Source organism: Bos mutus, chromosome 22 (genome assembly GCF_027580195.1).
Source record: "Bos mutus isolate GX-2022 chromosome 22, NWIPB_WYAK_1.1, whole genome shotgun sequence".
In the NCBI taxonomy this organism is placed as follows: Eukaryota; Metazoa; Chordata; class Mammalia; order Artiodactyla; family Bovidae; genus Bos; species Bos mutus.
This window is the reverse complement of record NC_091638.1, coordinates 17,635,024-17,655,589: the sequence shown is the minus strand read 5'-3', so window position 1 is coordinate 17,655,589 and position 20,566 is coordinate 17,635,024. Positions and strand designations below refer to the sequence as shown.

The 20,566-nt window shown below is 48.5% G+C and overlaps 1 protein-coding gene across 2 annotated transcripts in view; it reads right to left on the bottom strand.

The window, feature by feature from the left end:
• SRGAP3 (SLIT-ROBO Rho GTPase activating protein 3) overlaps positions 1 to 20,566 on the bottom strand; it is a 246,088-nt gene that overhangs the window by 109,221 nt on the left and 116,301 nt on the right. For both annotated transcript variants that reach the window (XM_005907082.2, XM_070359891.1), the window contains exon 2: positions 16,147 to 16,339. In XM_005907082.2, coding sequence (XP_005907144.2) covers positions 16,147 to 16,339 — 193 coding nt within the window. The remainder of the gene's footprint in view (positions 1 to 16,146; positions 16,340 to 20,566) is intronic.

Below are 20,566 nucleotides of genomic sequence, written 5' to 3'. Positions count from 1 at the left end.
CTCGGCTGTGGGCAAGAGGCAACACAGCCTCACACAGGATTGCGGGGTGGCAGAAGGAGCAGAGGCAAGGAGAGGATTACCCGGAAGCAACCAAGGACTTGTCAAGCTAAGGTAAGAGGCTGCTGGGAAGATGAAGGCCTCGGTTCCTTCAGGCATTCATTCGTTCACTGTCTGTCTCTGCGTGGATGTACCAGACAGGCGGGTAAGTGGCTGGGCTTGCACCAGTGACCACAGCAAGCAAGACTCTGCTTATACAAGCCTCCCACTCAGGTAAGGAAACAGAAGGTGACGATGCAGCCTCATAAACGTAGTGACAGGAAGGAGATTATGGGGCAGAGAAGGGGTGAGCGTGGGTGGATCCTTAAGAAAGCATTTGTTAGACTGAGAACTCAAGGCTGGAATGGGGTTTGACAGGCAGAGTTTCTAGGTGGAGAAATATAATGAACAAAGGCCTAGACAGAGCAGATTAGTGAGTCAAACCATGGTCAAGGGGGTTGAGCATGGTGTCCTGGAGTGATGTGTGGGAGAATGAAAAACAAGGCTGGAGAATCAGGCAAAGGCCACACAGGCCTTTAAGTTACAGTAGAGAGTTTGATCCTCATCCTGATGTTGGCCAGGAGTCATTGAGGGGTTTAGAGCAAGGGAGTGAAAGGGTAAAATTTCGCTTTCAAACTCTCACTCTGGCTACTGTGTGAGGACGAACTCGAGGGGGCCGCAAGGGAAGTTGAGAGATTCAAGAAACATTTAGGTGGTAAACTGACTGCACCCTGAGATTGACTGGTTGGAAGAGAGAAGACACTCAGGATGACTCCAAGTCTCCCAGGTTGGGCTCCTGAGAGCAGGGTTCGCATTTACTGAGATGAGGGCACTTATAGAAGCAGGGCAGGGAGGGAAGGTGATGGGTTCCTTCTAAAGGGCATGTGGAACACCCAGAGGATGGTACCTTGGCTAGAGAGACAAATGTGGACGCTGGCAACAAGCCCTTGGATGATATTTGAAACCATGGGGTGATCTGGAACTCTTTACAAATGCACGTGGCCACATGGCAGAAGAGGCCAATCCTCAGGAGGCTATGGCTGGGGGGGGGCGGGGCAGGGCGGCCTCCTCCTGCCCTGGTGACCTGGAAGAAGCGCAGGATGCGGACGAGGGGCCAGCCCATCCTCTGCAGAGACACTGTCCCAGACCTGCCTTCCAACCAGCAGGCCCATCCTCTGGGTCCACCCCACACAGGAGGCTGCTCTGGCTCACCCCACCTTCTCCCAGCCCTGGCTCCCCTCCTATGGGGCAGCTCACCTGTAAGACTAAAAGACTGGAGTGAACAGGGCTGTCCACAGCCAGGAGCAGGGAAGAGTTGGCCACTCTGTGGAGAGCTGCCATCTGTGATCCTGCCACAATGGCACCTGGTTCTCACCACATCAGCAGGAAGAGGGAAGGGCGAAAGACTGGGGCCTAGCCAGTGAGACCGAAAGACACAGGAAAACAGAAGCACGCCTGGACCTGGTCAGGGTGTGGGTCTTTCCCTGCATCTATACTGCCTGTGTGACTCTATGTAGGTCCCTTAACCTCTATGGCCTGGCTACTCAGACCATATTGTCAACCTTGGTGTTAAACACCAGAAAACGCCTCCACCATCATTCACTCACGGTCATTCAGCAGTTCATCCACCTGATACATTCTGATTGAATATTTCACATGGACCAGTCTCCAGGGACATAACGTGGAGGATAAGAGACAGTCCCACCTCCACGGAGCTCACAGTGCAGCAGGGAGATAGGTAACCCTCAGAGCGTTCAGTATGTGCAGATGAAGTCACAGTTGCACAAAGTGTTAGAGAAGAGAGTGTGGTGCATGAGGGCCCACAACAAGGGGACCTGGCCTGTTTCCGGGGTCACTGAAGTGTCCCTAAGGGAGAGGACCCTTTGGCTGGGCTCTAAAGGAAGAGATGGGGGAGCCAGATGAAGGTGGGCTCGGGGGAGAGGCTACCAGGCAGAAGGAACATGACAGGCAAAGGCTCACTGGGGGACAGGGAGCTTGGGGCATTTAAGGAACTGAATAAAGGCCAGTCTGGCTGGAGCCCAGGAAGCAAGGCACAGGCGGGGGCAGGAGCAGGGTCCCAAGAGTTCTGGCCGGTGCAATGGCTACCATCCCACTGGCCATCTGCAGTGTACCTGGACCGCAGGAAGAAGCCTGCAGGCCACGGATGGCAGAGCTGGACACTGACTTTCTCTTTTCTCTTTCCTTGTCCCTTTTGCAAATAGGACCCCTTTGACCCGAGACCCAGATCTCCACATTTGCAGCCATTTCGTCTGCTGCAGCCACACTTTGAGAAGATGCCAAAATTAATGTGGGCAGGCGCTCTGTCTTCTATGGTACATCCTGAGGGCTTTTCTGCTTTCCCAATCCTGCATCCCTGTGTCTACACAGCATGTGGAAGCTGCTGAGCTGAGGTAAAATCGAGAACTTTCACATATACGTGTGTGTTTTCCTTTTTACAGCCAGAAAATAGCAATGACAATTTCTGGTGAGTCACAGCTTTCTTCCCTTGGCTAAGAGAACTAGGTATGAGGCTCCAAGTGACTGCAGCTAGAGGAGAGAGGCCTTGCCAAGCTGGCGAGTTGGGAAAATGAAATCAGCAATGAGCCAGGTTCTCCCACTTCCCGGCTGGGGGCCGGAAAATTCTGCTTAGCAAACAGAACCCACTTTCAGGCCTGCTGAGCCCCACTTTGCAGATGAATCCAAATCCACTGCCTTGGGATGGTGGACCCTCAAGGAGGGAGGGGAGCCCCTGAAGCTCATCCCATCCCCAAGATGCCGAGTCCCTGCCTCTGGCTTCCTGCTCCCTTCCAAGACATTCCCGGGTCTTGCACCGGGCTTGCTTGGGTGGCTGCCAGCAGAGCTCAGGAAAGCACTCTCTCCAGGGCCCGAGAAGTAGGCTTAACCTCTTGCTACCTAAGTTGCCCCAAGGAGGATTTGGTATTCGTTGTCCTTGCTGGGAGCATTAATGATTAATTATGCAAATATCAACTGGGTGCCATCTTTTGTGCCAGACAGTGGGAAGTAAAATGAGTCACGCTCCCTGACTGATGGAGCTTACAGTCCAGTAGGGGCCTCAGAAGACAACCAAATAAGCACATAACTAGATAGGAAATGGCATCAGTGATAAGAGCTACGAAGGAGAAATGGCTGGTATCTCCCCAGTCTATAATGGCAGAGGAGGAGCAGTGTGCACCTCACCCAGGGAAGCTGGAGGTGGTTCCTCCTGTCACTGAGAACTTAGCTGAGACATTTCTCCTTATTGAGGCCTTCTCTGCCCCCCAGCGGCTCCCTGGTCTCTAGCACACCACCCTATTTTTATTGTTATTAAACCACTATCATTCTTGGCATCCGCCCACTTCATTTATTTTTTGTTTCTGTCTTTGACGCCTTTATAGCTTATGTCTGTCTTTTTTTTCTTTTTTTTTTTTTACAGCAATATCCTTGCTGTCTTCTGCCCTTTCTCAGGTAAGACTGATACAGCCAAACAAAGTTTATGTCTATCTTACTCGCCACTGTTTCTCTGGTGCCAGGAAGGTCTGGGCACACAATTGGCAGATAGGTGAAAAGTGCCTAGAAGGATGAGCTGGGTAGGGTGTGTGGTGGTGGCCGAGGGATCAAGGAGAGAATCCCCAGAAGTTCCTGAGGGCAGAGCGGGTGGACGAGGGGCGGAGGCCTGGCCAGCGGGGCAGAGTGGACCAGGGCTGGAAGGACAGGATGACCGTCTGGGCAGTGTATTGCGGACACCAGGCTTCTGTGTGTCCAGACAGCACCACAAATGGGTCACTTCAACAGCAGAAGTGTACTGTCTCCCAGCTCTGGAGGCTAGAAGTCTGGGATCGAAAAGTTGGCAGGGGTGTCTCCTTCTGAAGGCTGTGGGGGAGCCCCATTGTTCTGTGTTCTTCCCACAGCTTCTGCAGGTGTGCTGGCCATCTGTGGTGTCCCTTGGCATTTGGCCTTCACCTTCACGTTCACATATGTTTTCCCTGGATGTGTGTCTATGTCCAAATTCCCCTCTGTTTATGTTATAGGGACACCAGTCATGTTGGATTAGGGCCCACTCTAATGCCCTCATCTTTACTTGATTACCTCTGATAAAAAGACCCTATCTCCAAACAAGGTCACACTCAGGTACTGAAGAGTTTGGGACCTCAAATCCTGTGGATTTGGGGAGGACTCAATTCAACCCATCAAAGGCTGCCACCCCAGGTGGATCAAGAGTCTGAGGAGAGTTTGAGTGGTGACTTAGGCATCTTCTCTGGGGTTCACGAGGGAAGCAAATGGACCTTTGACACAGAGGATAAAGTCTGACCTCCTTTGCTGGCATCTGAGGCCCAGCCCATCTGCCACTAGTCCGGCTCTTTCCCTTAACCCCCTCTCTGCTCCAGGCAGTAAGTAGGTGAAGCTCTGAGCCAGGAATGGGTTTCTTGGTTCATGTATTTTTCGCCCTTAAGGAATCTGAGGCCATTTTACTGGGAGTTGAGGAGCATGCTTCAGCTTGTGGCCCTACTTTGCTAACTGGCTGTGTGTTCTTGGGCTTGCAGCTCAAATTCTCTGAGGCTTTCCTGCCTCATCTATCAAAATGCGTGGGTGAGTGATGGAGTGGCCAGTGAGGGCCTTTCAGACCTCTATGACAACAGCCACTGTATGTTTCAAAACCAAATGTACACATGTGATCTCACAAAAGATTTTTTCTCTAATCCCACAACTTATTTGAAAAAACTAACAAGAAACACAAAAATGAAAATGGTGAATGGCAATTCCCTCCCTATTTATGTATCTAGCCTCAAAGACAGGGAAGGGAGGCTGCTGAAGCCTGGGAAGAGGGGTAGCTCTTTCGGGGTCATGGGCATTCCTGCCTCGCTTCTTTGCCTTCACTCACTTGGAATGCCTTCCCCTCCTTACTCCACGCAGCAAAATCTATTTCAAAGGCCTTTCCTCCAGGGGTCATCTGAGAGCCACTCAATGTTCCGTCTGCACCGCTCACGTCAATCTTCTCACATAGTTACTTCCGGATGACATTTTATCTTCTTGCTTAACTCACTCGTCAGTTGTCCTTCACGTGTGTGGGCTTGTGTCATCACTTAGCCCCTCTGAGGGCAGGAACCATCTCTCGTATCTCCCTGTACCCCTCTAGAGCCATTCACTCATTCACTCACTCTTCTAATATCCTTTGAATATCTGCCATGTGCTGGGAACTGTCCAATCCCAGGGAATTAAAAAGATGACTGGATGAGGCTTGAGAAGGCTCACAATCTAGCAGCCAAACTTAAGCCAAACCAAGAATTCTTATGGCCACTGTCAGAACTCCTTTAATTGAAGTGACAGAAAAACTTACTTCAGACTGACTTAAACAAAAATAGCAGTAATGGGAGGAAGAAAAATTTTAAGGATCAAAAATTGTAATAAAAAATTGTAAAGAGGCATAGCTGCATCCAGAGGCTGAAAGAATGTCAGCAGGACTGCTCTGTCTCTGGGCTCTGCCTTCATCTCTCTGCGCTGGCTTCACTCTCAGGCAGACCCTCTCCAAACGGCAAGTACCGTGACTGATAGTAATCCATAAAAGGAAAGCTTTCCCCCAGTCGTTCCACCAAAAGTCCTGGAATTATATGTTGCTAGGATGCATGTGGCCAAGGATGCAGTGCTGGTCACAGGCTCACCACTGTTGAGGGATGATTCCCCAGAGGAAAATCGAGGTCTTGTTATCAAGAGAAGAAGGGAGGGATGCTGATCAGAGTACCAGACGCCTCCTTTGTTATGCTGTCTAAGAAAGGGGACCTCAGAGGAGGTGGGGAGGGAGAGGCTTATTCTGCCTCAGGGTGGATGGGGAATCATGGAAACATTTGCAGTGGGCTTGAAGTACATGTAAGAGTTTGCTGGGTGGGACATGCAAAGACAGGCACATCCTGCAGGCAGAGACAAGGCTGAGTGTGAAGCTGTGAGGTCAGACAGGACATAGATGTTCCGGGGCCAAAGAAGTTCTGTTGGGCTTGGGCAGGGGCGATGCAGGACGCAGTGAAGAGGAGACAGCTGTGGCAGGAAGGAAGGAGCCAGACCACGAAGGGCTTCGAAAGTCAAGGTCAAATGAAGGTTTTGAATGGACCAGTGATATGGTCACTGGGCGGGAAGGCCAGGTGGGAGGCAGAGCAGCTGCCCAGGTGAAGGGGCAGAGTGTGATTGGGGCTTTGCCTGGGAGTCGCCTGGTGGCAGACCACCGGTGTGAGGCTTTGGGGCTAGGCCAACCCCTTCACTCAGCTGCAGTCTGCTGACTTAGAAGCTGCCTTCAGCTGACGCCAGCCCTGAGACAGTCAATCCAAAAGGGAAAAACTATATAAACTGAGTCACCTGGCTGAAGCAGGTTACGCTTACCCGTGCTGGGTTCTATGGCATCAAAGGCTGGGGTCCAAATACCCAGTTCTGCCCCTCACCATCTGGGTGAACTTGGGAAGCTAGTTAAATCTTTTATTTTCCTTATCTGTAAAACAGGGTGAATAACACCTAACTAACTTTAGGTGCTTTAAGGATTAAATGAGGAAATTCATGAGACACTCTCAGCATCAAACCCAGCATCTGATACTAATGGTAATTATTATTGGCATCACTGTTATTACAACCAGCATGTCACCAGGCCACTGGGGAAATTCATTGACTCATGTATGTGGATGTAGAGCCCACAGTAGGTTTGCTATAAATATTGATTTTCCTCCTCCCATTACCCCCTTCTCCCCTAGGAAACCCTCATGAGTATTTCAAGGCCCAGGGCCAATGGCCTAGAGATGCCCCACCTGCCTCCTCCACCTTAACGTAGAAGTAATCACCCGCTTGCTGGCTCAGTCCTCACACCTCAAAGTGCAGGCACGCTGAGCCGGTGCCTGGCAGCACGGCTGAGCTCCCTTTTGACTTGCTGAATGGATTCTTAGTACCAGGACAAAGTCCCTGCCTCATTAGGCAATATCCGAGCAACCTCATCTTCTCGTTCCCTGTGAGAGCTTTTGCTTTTGTTTATCCACCCGCCAAATGGGTGCATCACGCAGTGTGTGCAGCACTCAGCAGACAAACGGTGCTGACCCACAGCTCCTCTGGTCAGTTCTTTCACCAATCAGCGCGGGATCCTAAGCAGGGCCCACCCTGGCCGGCCTTTGGGTCTCTTGCCTGTTAGATGGGGATGACAACACCGTCCCTGACTCCGCCAGCCCCACCAGGATTCTTGGGAGTATTTAAGCAGCCAAAGGCTGGGAAAGCCCTTTGCAAAGTGTAAGGTGCTATATAATCTTGGAAGGTCATTATTATCCTCTTTGCTTAATGGAATGGAGTCAAAACTAAACCGCTGCATACTACTGCTTGTTAATTATTAGCAACAATAGTTACTGCATACTACTTAATTACCACAATATCTATTTTACCTTTATTACAATATCTATTGTTTATTTTAAAATAAAATTGAAATGATAGGCATGTATCTATGTATATTAAGCATTCGTGCACGTGTACTAAGTCACTTCAGTCATGTCTGACTCTTTGCGACCCAATGGACTGTGGCCCTCCAGGCTCCTCTGTGTATGGGATTCTCCAGTCAAGAATATTGGAGTGGGTTGCCATGCCCTCCCCCAGGTATCCAAATATAAGTAAATCATGTCCTGGTTAACACTTTGGAAGTTGCTGATGAGTCTCTGAAGATTCCAGGACACTGGGTGTAGGATCTGGGGAGGGCCCAGATGGAAAAACTAGGAGGAGGAAAAAGGGGCTGTAACCACTGCAAGGACCACTCAAGACGCTGACCCCCTGCCTTAAAATCCCTCCCAGCAACAAAGACAACGGTGGAGGATGGAGAGAGCAGAGATGAAAGATGTTCACTTTCCAAGAGCCAGGGGCCCTCAGGGTGTCTCATGCTGGCTTCTGGATTTTTGCCACCCTGCACCCACAACATACCTCCCTGCTCATTGCTTCTTTTTACTTATATTGGTTTATTTACAAAGGGCTTTCCCTAGTCTTGGTTAAAATAAAAAGTTTTTAAAAAACAGCATCACTTGCCCTAAATAGAAGGTCATGAAAAAGTAAGTTCAAAAGAGTATCATTCAATCCTAGGCAGATGCTGATGCCCTGGGTTTGCTGTCTGTTAGTTAAAAGGGGGTTAGAGGGGTGTTAGCAACACACTGGAAACAAACTGTAACCACAGAGAGTAGGAGAGGATTGACGAGATCAGTCCTATTTACGGCTCATGTGCTGCGGACGATGCCTCCCTCATTTTGAGAAACACCAATCCATCTAACCAGCCTTCATGTTACAGAAATGTGTTCCTAAAACACCTGGCCTTTGTGCACACGCCTTTGTGGATTGGGAGCTCACACCTCCCAAGGCAGCCCCTTTAATGCTGGACAGTTCTGGCTACAGGAACACTCTCCAGGTTGAGTGAAAATCTGCTTCTCTGAAAATGTTATCCTTGGACCTCACGTCTCTCCTTTGCAGCCGCACAAGGTAAGTCTATTTATTTCCTTCGGTTTCTGAAGAAGTTTTTGGTAGTATCTTGGTCTTTTCAGTTATTCATTCAAAAACCTTTGACAGAGTTTCTATCTGTATGTCAGAGAGAGAGGGGGAGACTGCCTAGAAATGGTCCCTTGCCTTCAAGCAGCTGGCAGTTTCACGTGGGAGAACCAGACACATGAACTGGATCATTCCTTGATAATCTGACCCGAACCCCAGGACAGCAACGCACAGATCACTGTGGGAGGCCAGGGGAGGAGCTGCCGACTATGGGGCTGTGCAGAGGAGGTGAGCCCTGAGCTGGCCCGGGGTGATAAGCATGAGCTGACCAGCAGGAGAAGAAGAGGCCCTGTGATACCCACACAAGGAGGATGTGGTCTGGGCTGATGGGTGACTCTCAGGAAACATGAACCCAAACCGGAGAGGCGAGGGGCACACCCAGAGTCATGCAGCTAGAAGCATTTTTGCATTATGGAACTGGTTAAACCAAGATTAGAATTTTGGCTCTGCCACTTACATGCTCTGGCTGTGTCCCTCTGGACAAATTACTTAATTTCTCAAAACCTCAATACTTCCAACTAGAAAGAGAGAGATAGTACCTACCTCACAGGTCACAATGTCTACCATGAAGTTTAATGAGATAATGCATGTAAAACATCTACTAGAGACCTCACATACGGTGACAGAGATGTGGGGTGTATCTGAAAGATTAAACAACCTGCACAGCACAGACATAGAGCCCTCGGGAAGGACTCATCTGGCAACCCGTCCCAGGAGAACACCAGCTCTGGACAGCATTGCTGGAAAGCCATCACTGGTGTGACAACAGCCATAGTAACAGCAGCAGCTATGAGATGCGAGTCCCACCTGGAGGGCCTCCCCAATCATCCCCACCTCAGTCTGAGCCAACCTTTTCATTCTGAATCCTTTGCACATCGATAGGCTCAATTTACTCACTACAAAAGTGCTTCTGTCCCCAGGACTCACCTGGAAGGTTAAGTCTAAATTGTAGCATCTTTTTAGGGAAATGCTACATCTGTGGAAACAAAACATCCATGATGTTTCATCCCCCCAAAGAAGCAAGTTTTCTTGGCAATCAAGTTGGTTACTCACTGAATCCTTCTCAACTGCTCTGTGAAGCTGAGATGCTCTAAACCTACTTCGCAGAGAATATTAAACATCATTCATTGACTGGCCAAGCACCTTCCAGCTTTTTCCACATTCTGAATTTCCCCATCTTAAACATATTTGAATAGAATTCCCTGTTCCTTTTATAACAGCTGTCCACATACTAGCAACCAACACTTAACTTCCGAAGAGAGCATTTTTATCAGGTATTTCCCCAGAAGGCCAGGGGTTTCAAAAACTGAGGGAGTCAGAAATAGAAGGGGGCTCCTTCACCTCCCACACTGTTTGCATGGAGCTCCAACATTCCAAAGGGGAATCCGGAGTTTGTCTCAACAGAGCTTTTCAAACTGGGTCCCAGAGAGTGCTAGTTTGGTTTAAAAAAGGTGGCGTAATGGTAAAGAATCTGCCTGCCAATGCAGGAAACACAAAGAGACACAGGTTGGATCTCTGGGTTGGGAAGATGCCCTGGAGTAGGAAACAGCACCCAATTCCAGTATTGTTGCCTGGAAAATTCCATGGACAGAGGAGCCTGGTGAGCTATAGTCCATGGGGTCACAAAGAGTCAGACACGACTGAGTGACTGTGCACACACATGCACACACTGCTGCTGCTGCTGCTGAGTCGCTTCAGTCGTGTCCGACTCTGTGCGACCCCAGAGATGGCAGCCCACCAGGCTCCCCCATCCCTGGGATTCTCCAGGCAAGAACACTGGAGGGGGTTGCCATTTCCTTCTCCAATGCATGACTGGGGAGGGAGAATTCTGTGGTCTAACAGCCTTCAGAAAGAAGTCAACAGGCTTATTTACTATAGAGTCTCTCAGAGTCTTCCACGTCCTGAGGCCCACCGGGAATCTGGAAGGGGAGGTGAGGAGCAGGCAGTCTCTCACCTCAACTCATTTTCTCTCTCCTCACCTCCCCTCCTCTGACCAGACATCTCAAAGTGCTGGGGTTTCAGAAAACACTTCTCTGCAGGAAGAAGAAATCCTAGTTCCAGGAAACCTCTAGTTTCCTAGAACTACCCAGGCTGTTTGGAGGATACCCACCTATCCTCAGAGGAAGGATTTAAGCCCCCGTGTGCTGCCTGCCATGCTCCTGCTCAGGAAGGGCTCCCAGCTCCAGGCCTCAAAATGGACAAGGCCAGTGGGTCCTTGGGCACTGGATTATGGATTTTACCCCGGGGGAGCTGAGGGATGCGGAAGGCTGGCATAGCTTGACAGTGAATTGTAAACAGCTTATCACCTAGAAAATCAGCATCTTGGGCAAATCTTCAACGTAAATGGCCATTGGAATCCCCTGAAGGACTTGTTAAAATACAGACTGCTGGGCCCCACCCCCAGAGTTTCTCATTCAGCACATTTGAGGGGAGGCTAAGGGCTTTGCATTTCTGACAAGTCCCCAGAGGATAGGGATGCCAAAGCTGCTGGTTAGGACCACACTTGGTAAACTAGAGTGCAGGCCCTGATTCCTTAGTCAGAGAGACCTTGTAAAGTCCACGCTGTCCTCTCAGCAACTCTGTGCCTGTGCGAGCTACCAGACTGTGTGGCCCTTCACCCAAGAGCCTCCCCAAGCTCCTAACGCTGCCAGAAGACAAATGTCCCCTTCCTTGACTCCCACCACCCCCAGCCCTGAGCCACTCTAATTACCATCTGACTTTCATTCATTCATTCAATAAACATCCAGTAAGGGCTGGTGCCAGGTGCTAGAGACCCCAAGTCAACAGCCACCCCTTCTGCCATCTTGGAGCTGGCAGCCCAATTGTCAAAAGAGGGGCAGACAAGGAAAACAGATTATTACAACACAGGGTGGCAGCTTTTGCCACATCTCCTGAAGTCCCTTCATCTCAGGTCAGGTATGGATTCCTCTCAACTCTACCTCTGAGAGAGTTCCCAGCACCTGTCCACTTTCTTTCTGCTCTGCTGTCACCCAGGGCACCATCATGCCTTCCTGGAGAGCTATACTCCTATCGGCCTACTGGTCTCCTCAGCATCACTCTTGCCCCCTCCAATGCAGGGTGACCTTTTAAAAATGGAAATCAGATCATGCTACTCCCTACTGCGGATGCCTCAGTGGCTATGGCTTCCCTCATCACAGTTCCAGAACCACTGGCCTCTCTTCCTTTCACACTGTCCTCACGGCTGCTTCTTCTCAACCCTCAGCTCACGTTTCTGCTTAAACGCCACTTCCTCCAGCAGCCTTCCCTGACTGTCGTTCTAGCTCAGTGTGGAGGATCCAAGGGGGCTGCAAATCCTCTTATGGTCCTCCAGTGAAAGCAAGCCTTTGTTCTCCCTCCTCTTGAAGCTGAGCTGGAGCTCAGACCACTTTGATCAACAGAATCTGGGCAGGGGATGGAGGTGGGTGTTCAAGGAGACTGCAGCTCCCCCACTGCCCCCTCAGGACCCTGAGCTCCCATGACTGAAGTGGGACTCTGACCCCATGTGGAGAGGGTAGCAGCCCAGCTGAGCCCAGCATATAGCTCTCTTCACCAAAGTGCCAGGAAAGGTGGGGGGAGCTGTCTTAGACCTGCCAACCTGGACTCCAGCAATCGTTCCATCCTAGCAATCATTTGGTGGCACACTGTCTTTCATTTATTTGCATATGTTTGATGCCACATCTCACTCTTCCACGAGATGGTAAATCCCACCAAGGCAGGAATCAAGTCTGTCTTGTTTGCCATTGTAAGCCAGCACCGGGCATTGGTGGGTACTCAGTAAATACTGGCTGAATAAGCAAATCAACAAGTGCAGAATATCGTACACAGGAGGGCACCAGGTCAGACTCATGGAAGCTTTGCAGAGGAAGTGACACCTAAATGCTAGGCCTGAAGAGCAAGCAGATGGCAGGGTTCAAAGAGCAGGGCCACAGGGACTGGGTATCTGCCCCAACCACATCACCTATGGACAGTGCCCAAGCTGTGTACTCATAAGAGAGAAAGAGGAGGGGTCGTTCATGCTTGTGTCTTCAGCAAGAAGCATGCTCCAGGAAAACAAAAGATGCTTGATATACACCCATGTGACTTCTTGGAGAGAGAAGCCCGAGCTCAAAGTCAGGAGCCCTGGGTTTTCTCACTCAGAAGCTCACGGTTTAATCTTTGTAACATCCCACTTAGCTTGCCTGGTGCTCAGATGGTTTGAGATAAAACCAATGACTCCCTCACTATACCCTGGGTTACGATGAGGATTATGAGAGTACAGAAGTCAGAGTGCTTTGAAAAAGGTATGTTAGAACAGAAATATGTGATGGTGGAAGAAGACACACGTGATGGTATTGTTTTCTGAAAGTTCAACCTGCCGCAGGTGAGCCCTCAGGGCCATAGGCTGAGCTTTTCCTTGAACGGGGTTGCCACATGGAACTCAGCCTGGGTGAGTCTAGCCCAGACTCCTCTTGGGCATTCCCTGGGGAGCTGGAAATTGTTCTACTGCCCAGGTGGAGAGGAAGCAGCTAGGGCCTTAGAAAGACAGAACCCACGGAGCAAAGTAGGAACGCTAGACTTGGCGTCAAGAGACATGAGTTCTTGTTATGGACTGAGTGTCTGTATTCCTCTACACATCACATGTTGAACTCTACCCTCAATGTGACGGTGTTAGGAGGTAGGGCCTTTAGCAGATACGAAGGATTAAATTAGGTCATGGGGGAAGAAGGGAGCCCTCATGATGGGATCAGTGCTCTCAAAAGACTCTCTAGAGCTTGCTTCCTCTCTGTCCTCCACTCCATGAGGACACAAGGAGGATCGGCATCCACAAGCCACAGGAGGGAGCTCACCATCCCGCCACTGGCACCCTGATCTCCAGCTTCCGGCCTCCAAAACCGTGAGAAAACCATTGCTGTTTACAAGCCACCCAGTCCAGAATACTTTGTTATAGGAGCCCAAATGGACTGTGCAGTGGGAATAACATGACCAGACCTGGGCCTGGGCACCGTCCCCCTAACCCTGAGAGGCTACCTGGCAGATAGGTGGACCTTCTTAATAAAGGGCCTACAAGATGGCAGGACAAGGCTTCTCTGGACAGCCAGGATGAAGGACCCAGAGCACAGTCCAGACCTTGTGCACTGAGCTCCAAAGAAGAGGCAGCCAGAGGTCAGGCTGGTTGGCCCTGGGGTCAGAGCGCAAATCCAGGCATCCCCTGGAGACTCGCACTTCCAAAAGCCATGGGGGGAACTCTGCGGATACATCAGCCTGGTGCTGAGGGCCCACAGCAGCTGCACTGACCTGGCCACACCCTAATTAGACTTTCATGGTGTGTCCAGCAGCCTGCTGGGCCCGACTGCCAGCTGGGGCTCCCATTCTGTCTGGTGGCCTCAGTTAATGAAGCCATGAGGGGCTGACTGAGCTCATTACCGGCAATGCAAAGGAACAGGGTACCCCTGCACATGCTCCCCCAGTGCCTCCCTCCCCCGTGTCCACACTGAGCACAGGAAAAGGGAGCTGAATCCAAATCAAGAGGAAGGAGAGGGGCGGAAGCTGAGCTCTAGCCCAAACACGCAGCCTGAATGGCTCCCGTGACAGCCCAGCCAGAGATGTGGGTTTCTGTACATGTGTCTGAGTCTGTGGTTTTAGCCAAGTGTTCAGAGTCCATGGCTGCTCTCAGACCACACCCAGGCCTTTCTCATCTCAGGCCAAGGAGGCAGAATGAGAGTGAAGGTTCAAATTTGTCACTTCCCAATAACTGGCCCACAGACATGTTTGTACAAGCCTTTCTGTCATCTCTAAGATGGGATACTGATCTGACTCAAAGCAAGTGCTCAGTTAATGTGCTCAATAAATCACTGTTGTTGTTGTTACTAAAAGACAGTCATGAAAAGGAACCAAAACATGAGCTTCTGAATGGCAGGCGAGTGATTTTTTTCTTCTACTTTTCTGCATTTGTAACAAAAAGTGTTTCACTTTTATCTTAAAATTTTAAAAAGTACATGCTTCCTCCAAAACATCAGAAAAATGAGATTATGTATGAAAGGGCCCAGACAGTGCCTGGGAGGAAGTTATTAACAGAAGTATCCTCCTGCAATGAAAGTTCGAATAGATGTGATTGGGTGGGAAAACATGCATGGTATTTGCAAACATGTAATAAATTTTTGCCCTTTAATAAGGCATTTTTTCTCCCCAAATGTCAAGGGAAGAAGGCACAAAAGTTGAGAGCTCAAAATGCTGAGGCACCAGGTAAGGAGATGTTGAGGGGAGTCTGAAGGAAGAGCGCTCCCTGGCCAGAGTAGAATGCAAAACACAGAGAGAGAAAGGTGGACGCCACTAAACAAAGTGTAGTCTATACACACAACAGAATGTCATTCACTCTCAAAAAGGAAGGACATTCTGACATGTGACAACATGGGTGAGCCTTGAGGACATTATGCAAAGTGGAATAAGCCACAGTCACAAAAGGACAAATACTGTATGCTTCACATATCTGAGGTCCCTAGAGCAGTCAGATTCATAGAGACAGAGAGCAGAAGGGTGAGTTCCAGGATGGGGGTGGGGAAGGGAAATGAGGCGTTGTTCACGGCGTGCGGAGTTTCACATTAGTAAGATGAGTTCTGGGGAAGGATGGGGGTGATGATTACACAACAGTGTGGATGGACTTAATGCCACATACTTGTATATTTTAAAATATTTAAGGTGGTAGGTAAACTTTATGTTATGTGTAGTTTACCACAATTTAAACCTATGTAGAGAGAAAAAAAGAGATTGAACCCAGAGGAAAGAGGAATGGAATAGACAGGATGGACCAAGTCTCTGGTCTCATGGGGTTGAGGGCCATTCACTGGAGAGATGACTCACAGAGGATGGAGACCTCCAGGGAGTATGGCCGAGGGGGGAACAGATGGGGGGCGGGGCGCAACCTGGTAAGGTCATGGCTTCTATCTGCACTTGGCCGCTGGCTCTTCACGGTCCTGAGCTAGGGGGCATTTACAGCTTGAGGACTCAGCCAGGGATGTGCCTAAGAGGATCAAGCCTCCCTCCTGCCTCAAAATCCGAGCTTGGGGTGTGAGAAATTAGGACCTGGAGGGTGTGTGTATATAAATAAGCAACTAAGCCTGGCACCATCCTCCAGGGGAGGAAGGAAGAGGAATACTTTGAGCATCTATTCCAAAGAGAAGCAATTCTGAGGCCACTGTGCTGAAGGAATGCAGACATGGGCTGGCTGACCCCCAGATAAAAGAGAACTGAGTATAGTCAAGATGTCCTGAAAGGCGATGGGCTGGCACCTGGGCCCAGATGGAGGCAGAGCCTGGTGCTTGGTGGCATAATAACAACAGAACCATTTATTGAGCACTTCCTGTCTGTGACAAGTGCTTCTCTTGGTCCATCGTGTATTCCTTTCAGCATCTTTATGGGTAGCAACTATTTCTACCCTCACTTTACACCAAGGAAGACTGAGGGCTGGAGATGAAAGTCACCTGCAGACCCTGGGCCTTAAAAGCCCACCATCTGCCCCCAGGGAGTCCTGATTTCCTTGCTGCTTCCCCTCCCAGCATTGCCTCCCACCGCCCCAGACCCCTAGCCCCTTCTCACTTGAACTGGTGCTCCCGGGAGCTGCGGATCTTGGAGGAGAAGCGCTCGGCCAGCTTCTCCAGGCTGCGGGAATACTCAAGCTCGATCTCTGCTTTCCGGCGGAAAAACTCCTGGAGGTCCTGGAGCAGCTGCAGCCTCGACTCCGACTGCTGCTCCAAGCACTTGAACTGCTCCACCAGCTGTGTGCGGATCTCTGTGGGCAGAAGCAGGAGCGGGCTGTGAGGTGGTGGTGGGGACAGCAGGGGGACCCGCCTGGCCCACCCACCGCCAGTGGTCCAGGCATTGCGATGCCAGCAGCCCCCTCCACACCACCCGCCACCCAGAGCCTCTCCAGGCACTGGCAGGACAATTGAGCAAACGCCAGGTTTTGCCACAATGTAACCCAATGTTTGCCAAAGTTGAATCACTGCATGTCACCACCACGATTTTTGCCATACCCACACATCACGTGCATTATTATTTCTTCCACATGATCTAGTAAATTCACTCACTTTTCTTACTGAAAACAACTTACCTAAAACATACAGTTTAATGTCATTATGGCAAGGGTAAAACTAGAACCACTTGCCGTTTTGGTACACAGAAACTTGATTCAACAAAAGCAAAAATTTTGTTAAAATTCTCTCCAGAGACTATTGCTTACCAAAGGCCCTAAGCCTAAACTTCTGAGTCTCCATCAACAAGAGGAAAATGGGAGTGGGAGGGGAGTTAAAGACAGACTTCCTCCAGGTGTAGTCAGGACAGAGCGAGGGCTGAAGGGATGCTATTCACCCTCAGGTTTCAGGGTTATTTAATGGCATGTGTGTTTTCCTCTCTCAGTCACCTTGAGCTTCCATGCATCATCATCTCAGGTACCACCAGAGAATGTAGCCCAGGCTTCAGGAAATCCTGATGGAGCAACCCAGCTCTGTGCACCCAGGGCAAAAGTTCACAAGCAGGGGCTCGAGATAAAAATCACAACCGGATCCCAGTGGTTTCATCACTGCTGCCATCACCACAAAATAACCTCTTCCCTACCATCCCACAGGCTGCCCAGCAGATTAGTCTCTCCACACTGTGCTCACACCAGCTCCCTGCTCAAAACTCCCCAAGGCCCTCCTCTGGCTGAGTATTAAGTCCAACTCCTTAGCACGGAATTCAAGGCCACCCACTATCTGACTCCAAACTTCTCTGTATCTCCCCCCAGTGAACTCGCTATTCCTTCAAATCAGTCCCTGAGATGTCCAATCGTATTGTAGAAACGGGCCTCCTGTCTGAAAAGGTGGCCAGTACCATCTTAGCATCCTTTGGAAAAGGGGTCTTCAGAGCGTGCAGCGCTACTCTGGGGCACTGGAAGCCTTGCCAGGGGGTGCATGGCAGGAACTGTTACAAAGGCATGGGTCTGAGAGCCTACTTCCATTCCCATTCTTCCTTGGCCTGAGAATGTGCCTCGGCATCTCTCCTTTCCACCTGCCTCTTCACAACCATCCTCTCTATTTGCAGAAGACCATCTTCTCCCTTATTCAGAATCTGATTATGGCACAATTTCTCAGAGTCAAGGTAGAGAACAGTTAAAAACGTTGGTGCTAGCAAATCTTCTTTAATCTAGGGACCATAAACCCTTGCTACACAAAGTGTGGTCCATAGACCAGCAGCATCAGCATCTTCCACAGCCTTATTAGAAACACAGCCCTTGGTCAGTCCTGACTATACCTGGAGAAAGTCTGTCTTTAACTCCCTTTGCACTCCCGTTTTCCTCTTGTTGACGCAGACAGAAGTCTTAGTCTTAGAAACAACAGCCATAGACTTATTAGAAACCTTAGGTCCCAACCCAGACGTTCTGAATCACAATCTGCATTTTAACGAGATCCCTGGATGGTCCTTATGCACCTTAAAGCCATCCCGTCCATCTCATTCTGAGAAGCACTTCCCATTCTGTCTTACTTTTTATTTTTATTAAGTATTTATCAAATTATAAAACACTGATATTATTTTGATGAACTGAATGATAAATCAATATGAAATAAAGATACTTAGTGTTTTATGGTCAAAGCAAATTTATTAATGTCCGTTTCAATTTACATACATATTTTGGACAAAAAGAAAAGAGAAATCAATAAAAAAAGTTCAAGCATGAAAACATATTATGTAAAATTCTGTGAAGGAAGTAGAAGGGAATTATGAGTTCAAGAAGGTAAAGATAGGAACAATATAACTATAAAATTTCTGACTTGCACAGGTAATTTTTGGTGAGTGGTGGTGGATACAAATATTTTGTGGTATTTATCTTCAGTTCAGTTCAGTCGCTCAGTCGTGTCCGACTCTTTGCGACCCCATGAATTGCAGCATGCCAGGCCTCCCTGTCCATCACCAACTCCTAGAGTTTACTCAAACTCATGTCCATCAAGTCGGTGATGCCATCCAGCCATCTCATCCTCTGTTGTCCCCTTCTCCTCCTGCCCCCAGTCACCATGCAATTCCACCCACAGATCATATTCAGAAGAAATCAGTGTTTATGTCTACCCCCAAAATATGGAAAATACTCACAGCTTTATAGCTAAATATTAGAAACAACCCAAAATGTCCATTAAGAGTACATAAGATTTTTTTTCAAAGGGGCTATTTATTTCAAAATGCTTGTCAGTCTTAAAATATTAATGGTAAAGTGAATTTATGCAAGGAATAGATAAGATTTTTTAAATGTGAGATATTCATTCAATGGAATACCAAATGATAAGGGAAAAAAATGATCTACTGCTACCATGCTGATGGAAAGAAGCAAGGAAAAAAATTAGATATGCAAAAAATAACTTATGGTGACTGAGTTCAGAGAAATGATCACCTTTGGGGGTAGTGACTGAGAGACGGTGCAAGGTTGCATTCTGGAATACTGGAAATAGACCATTACACCTGGATCTGGTAAAAATTAACAGCTGCACACTAAGACCTGAGCATTCTACTATACATAAGTGACACATCAATAAAAAGGCAAACTAAAAATTGCTGTTATTTAGTTTGCATTTGATACAGTTAAGAGGGTAGAGTAATTTTATTCTACAAGGTCAATATGTACAATATGGCAGAAATGATATCCTTCGTAACTGTTTAAATTTCTGGTAAACATTTCAGATGTCAAGTTAAAATGTGTGCGGCAAAAGAGATTTTTTTTCCCCCCAAAGTTCATGTAGAGGGTAGGCAAGCAAAGAAGTTTTAAAACCAGTGTTTTAGAGGCCAAGCACTGCTCCTCCCAGGAAGTCCTGGTTGGCTCAGCCCTCATGACCCTACTCTGAACTCCCAGGGTACTTGCAATTAGTCTCGGAGAGCCTTGTGCTGTTTTCTTTTAATTCTTTCGTGGACGCATATCATATTAGCTCCTCAAAAGAAATCTAAGCTCTGACAGTGGATTCTCCCAGCACAAATATCAATATCTATATAGCAAATCCCTATTTACGTTTACCAAAGTGCTTTTACCCAAGGACATCAAATGTTGTGATTACAGGAATCTCACCCAACACACATACACATACACACACATACACACCACAGACACCCACATACAATGCACACATCACATTCACATGCCACATGACCTCACATTTACACACATCACACACACCTACCACACATGCACATACCAGACACACACCACATCCATGTACCACAGAAACTCATACTGCACAAATACCACACATACCACACAATCACCACAACCACCACGCACATTCACACATGCATACCACATACCCACACCACTAACACACCACATCCCAAACACACACCACACACATTCACACACGCCATGCATATACGATCCCCATACCAGACATGGACATTATTAGCAGTACTCACTTTTACAGCTGAAGAAACCAAGACTCTGTGGAAACTAATCAGGAACTTGTCCAAGGTCACATTTTGCTCTATTAATGCTAACAGTCTACACAGGCACTCCTTGATATGGCTTACTTGTTAAACTGGATTGAGATGCCATCACAAGTGCAAGCCCTGCCATATTAATACACAGTTATAAAAATGTTTTCTAAATATTTTAAAAATTACTTTTAGACCATCTACTATTTGGGATTCAAAATAACCTTAATAATAATAATCATGAGTACTTACAGAGCACACCATGTGTTCCATGCCTGATGTTGAATTCTCTGGATATTTATCTCACATAACCTGTATAATATCCCCTCTAAAGTGGGTGCTACTAGTATTTCCCCACCTTTTCTCCATAGATGAGGAAGTGGAGGCTCAGAAATAAGTAGCCTCTGGTCATAACAGCTGGTGTGTGGCAATTAAGCTAGGAATCAAGCCTAGGTCCTCAGTTGAGAGCAATGACCCTCTAGACACCTCACTAAAATGAGGCCATATTATTTTCTTTCAAGACTTTAATCCATCTGTATTCAATTTCTTGTATCCGTTTTGTAACAAGATGGTG